This window comes from Mycetomoellerius zeteki, unplaced genomic scaffold (assembly GCF_001594055.1).
Source record: "Mycetomoellerius zeteki isolate Tzet28-1 unplaced genomic scaffold, Tzet1.0 scaffold109, whole genome shotgun sequence".
Taxonomy (NCBI): domain Eukaryota; kingdom Metazoa; phylum Arthropoda; class Insecta; order Hymenoptera; family Formicidae; genus Mycetomoellerius; species Mycetomoellerius zeteki.
The window spans coordinates 83,231-87,323 of record NW_017256007.1 but is presented as its reverse complement, the minus strand read 5'-3'; the positions used below and the strand labels follow the sequence as shown (position 1 = coordinate 87,323).

At 39.7% G+C, this 4,093-nt stretch overlaps 1 protein-coding gene across 3 annotated transcripts in view; it reads right to left on the bottom strand.

Annotated features, from left to right (window-relative positions):
* The window catches only part of Pop1 (POP1 ribonuclease P/MRP subunit), a 16,767-nt gene that overhangs the window by 7,071 nt on the left and 5,603 nt on the right, over positions 1-4,093 (bottom strand). Inside the window, exons 1-2 of one of the 3 annotated variants that reach the window (XM_018452771.1) lie at positions 1,174-1,264; positions 965-1,090 (exon numbers count right to left, since the gene is read on the bottom strand). The exons of 1 other annotated variant lie outside the window; for it this stretch is intronic. In XM_018452771.1, coding sequence (XP_018308273.1) covers positions 965-1,085 — 121 coding nt within the window. In that variant the 5' untranslated portion in view covers positions 1,086-1,090; positions 1,174-1,264. Of the gene's footprint in view, positions 1-964; positions 1,142-1,173; positions 1,265-4,093 lie in introns of those variants that run through there. One more of the 3 variants, XM_018452762.1, reaches the window with a different exon arrangement.

Genomic DNA, 4,093 nt, shown 5'->3' with positions numbered 1-4,093 from the left:
AAGAAACATGCAACTAGTCTGCATATTGTATCCATGTCAAGATTACTGTTGTGGAACCAAGTACCAATCTTTGCACTCCTATAGACATCGCAACGTTCTGCTACTCGTTTCTTATTAACATTTTTCACATAGTACCGTCTTCTACACTTGTACATTAATGTTTCTTTATTAATGTTTATATCATTACCACATTTGTTACACTGGATTGTATTTGCTAACAATTTGTGCTGAATTAAAAATTCTATTAATTTGTTATGATCATATGTAAGGTGACCAAATTGAAGTAAGCCCAACATCGTGCGTGATATACGATTTCACGTTCGACAACAAAACATTGTTGCGTTTCATTTGTTTTATAGCATTTTAAATTTGGTGCCTCTTGGACCGACAAGTAACGAGACGCATGCGCATGACATAGAAATGCATGTAGAAGACATGGCGATTGTAGGGCTGTGACAGATTTCCTAACCTGAATAGTCGTCAACTTTAACGCTAAATATCTCGGTTCGCGGGGCAGAGCGGCGCTTTTTTTTTGCCAGATTCTTTCGTTTCATGCAAAAACGCGTCGAATAAGCCTAATTTTATCGAAATCGGTGGTGGGGGAGGTATTCTGTATAATTACCGAATTTTTTTAGCGAGTATTTCATTGCGCTTTACTTGCTTTAAAATATTAAGTTCATATTTCATGCACTCTATTGTAGCGAGAAATACCAAAAATGCATACGCAAGTGGCCATAGAGTATGATAATGTGACCTTGACCAGTATTTCGTGGCTGACAGGTTTTCCAACCTCAATAGTCGTGAAATATAACGTTTAATATCTTGGTTCGTGGGGCAGAGCAATGCTTTTTTTTACAGATTCGTTCGTTTCAGACAAAAACGCGTCGATTGAGCATAATTTTATCGATTTTTAAGAGGATGTAAATTTAACAATTACCTTTCGAATTAAAGTATTTTAACATACCTATAGAAGATGTCATCGCAGAAATTTCATGAGCTCGTGAAGAGACGAAGTTCATAATAGACACCTCATGTGGGAGTGACTGAAATTCTCCTAAAAACTCATCAAATTGTTTCTTCTTCATGGTATCTAATTTTGTAAATATATACTACTATACACACATACACATATATATATGTATATATATATATAATGTATTGTTTTATGCACACCACAGATCAATATTTACTTCTTCTTGTCCTCGATTGGATTTATAATACATTCCAGTAGATCAAATTACCACAATTTCTTTGGATTTCTCCAAAAATACTTCTCTTCATAAAAAAAAGTGAAAAACCAACTGCATCCAGAAACACAACTATTCACTGAGAGTACTGAGACTGCCTTCCCATGGAGAAAGAGGCTGTCTTCCCATGGAGAAAGAAACAACGGAATGGAATATTAACTGAAAAGAGATAGGACGAGGATTATCCTCATGCGACGCCAACAAATCTTTCGTACCTGTTTAGTCAATGGATGCGTTCAGCAGAACGTTTGTTTTGCAACCGTTGGAAGTTTCCTTCGCGCTAATTGGATCATACTTTTAGATCTAGAAGAATGGTCCTATCTCAGCAGACAATCATAAAACGGTTGCAAAACTGTTGAGTCTGCTGAACGCAGCTAATGGCTGCGTTCAGCAGAACGTTCGTTTTGCAACTGTTGGAAGTTTCCTTCGCGCTGATTGGATCATACTTTTAGATCTAGAAGAATGGTCCTATCTCAGCAGACAATCATAAAACGGTTGCAAAACTGTTGAGTCTGCTGAACGCAGCCTATATTTTTAGATCTAATGGAATATGCCAATCAGATGCAAGAGCTCCCTAGGCACTCAGTCGGCTCAGGCTGACCAAACAGATACGAAAGGTTTGTTCGCATCGCATGCTCCAACATGTTTCAATATGCTCCTACCATAGCTCCAATGTCACGGTCCCATGGTGCGGAACAGTATACGCAATGCGGAATTGGCGAAACGATGTCCGTCCAATCGCAAGCATTCCGTCAATTGCGCTCCGCCGATGTCTTCTACCCCGGATCTACAATATGTGTTTTAAGCCTTAAGCCGTAAGAAATTATCCAATTAGTCCGGATCTACAATAGGTGTTTTAAGCCTTAAGCCGTAAGAAATTGACTAATTACAGTCGAATTCGAGGAGAATAATCGACTATGATTCGTCCATTTCTTATGACTTAAGGCTTAAAACTCTATGATCTAAAAGAATACACTTCTTATGTGAAATAACATAATAAAGTGTAATAATACACTTCTTAATAATCTCCTGATCTAAAAGAATACACCAATAGCAGCGAGCGCTATTGATATATTCTTTTAGGCGGATCTGCTCCACAACAGTTGAGTCTGCTGAACGCGACCCAAGAAGACTAGAACTAAGGAGGATCAACTCGTGCCAATAGCGGTAGTGGGGGTGAGGCAAAAAGTGGCGACGGATAACTTCCCCCACTCTTGCGCTTCATTAGTCCTCTCTGTCGCTCTATATAGTTGTCGCTCTATCGTTCTATAATCGTCACTTTGTCGCTCTTATATCGAACTTTCACACAATGCGTAGTGCCGCTGCACATCGTGTGAATAGCCGCGGACGTTTTTTGACTCACCCCCACCACGCGAGTTGTCCTCCTTAGTTCTAGTCTTCTTGACGCGACCAATAGTAACAATGAATATCTGGGGATCGATTGTGTATCTCGAAATGAGGTGAAAATTACAAAAGTGAGCAAATTCACTAGATATTCGTAATTTAATTGGTCAATAACTAATGAATTTGTTCACTTTTGGAATTTTCACCTCATTTCAAGATACACAATCGACTCCCTGAAGCTGATTCTACATTAGTTGCATCGCAGCGTCGCAAACGTTGCGGTCCAATAAACATCAACCTAGCTCGACTCTGATTGGACTGCAACGCTTGCGACACGCTTGCGACGCTGCGATGCGATCAATGTAGAACCAGATTGATGTGGTATGACGGATGTTGTATGTACGTAGTGTGAATCCTACATTTCAAATATGCTAGGTTCGTTCGGAGCGACCCTGCACAATCTCAGATTATCCATGGATCTTGCATTTTCGCCAAAAACAGCATTCCGATATTGGTCTTCCTTAGGAAATCTGAATAATGCATATCCATCACTGGATTTATTAAAATATTTCGCTGCACAACTATAATATATGTGGCATCTCCAAAATGTATAAAATCCAAATCTACAAGAGAATTACATTATTAATGAAACAGGTATCTCTAACTTTCGTACTACTTATTTTTAACTATGAAGCGTTTATTAATTCGAAGCTTATTCGTGACATATGTACATTGCTTTTTCTCACAATTTTACATAGATGTGATAAATTAACTTACTAAACATAGTCAGTAAGCAACACAAGCTGCTGCAACACACGTGTCATGTAACACGCGTATTCTATTAGAATAGGTTATGGTACATTTTCATGGAGCACATATGTACGATCCATACCCCAGCCAATCAGAATCACCCATAGTCACGTGACGAATTGGCGAATTTCCCTTTTTAGGGTCTCTAGACTAATATAGATGGGCTAATTTTTGATTGGCATTGGCAGAAGCCAATCAAAAATCGTGCTGGTAATAGATAATAGTACAGCCCGAATTCTGATTGGCTTCTGCTTTCCTACTTTTTCTGCTTTTCCGTCCTAGTTGCGAACGCGTCCTATGACTTATCATCCTGTGAACGCCATTTTCTATCCAACTAGAATTTATGCCAGTCTCTTAGGCCCAGTTCCACAACTCACGGTTAACTCTTAACCGAGGTTCAACTTGTTTCTCATCTCTTTCCAATTCCAAAATTGGAAAGAGACAGTGAACAAGTTGGACCTCGATTAAAGGGGCCTACAGACCAGAGCGGCGTAGCGGTGAGCGGCGAGCGGTAGCCCAATAAAAGCCATGCTTCACTAATGATGTCACGCAAAAGCGTGGCTCTCATTGGGCTACCGCTCGTCGCTCACCGCTGCGCCGCTCTGGTCTGTAAGCTCCTTAAGAGTTAAGCGTGAGTTGTAGAATTGGACCTTATTATAGTACGAATCCATATGCTGGATTCACATTGGCTG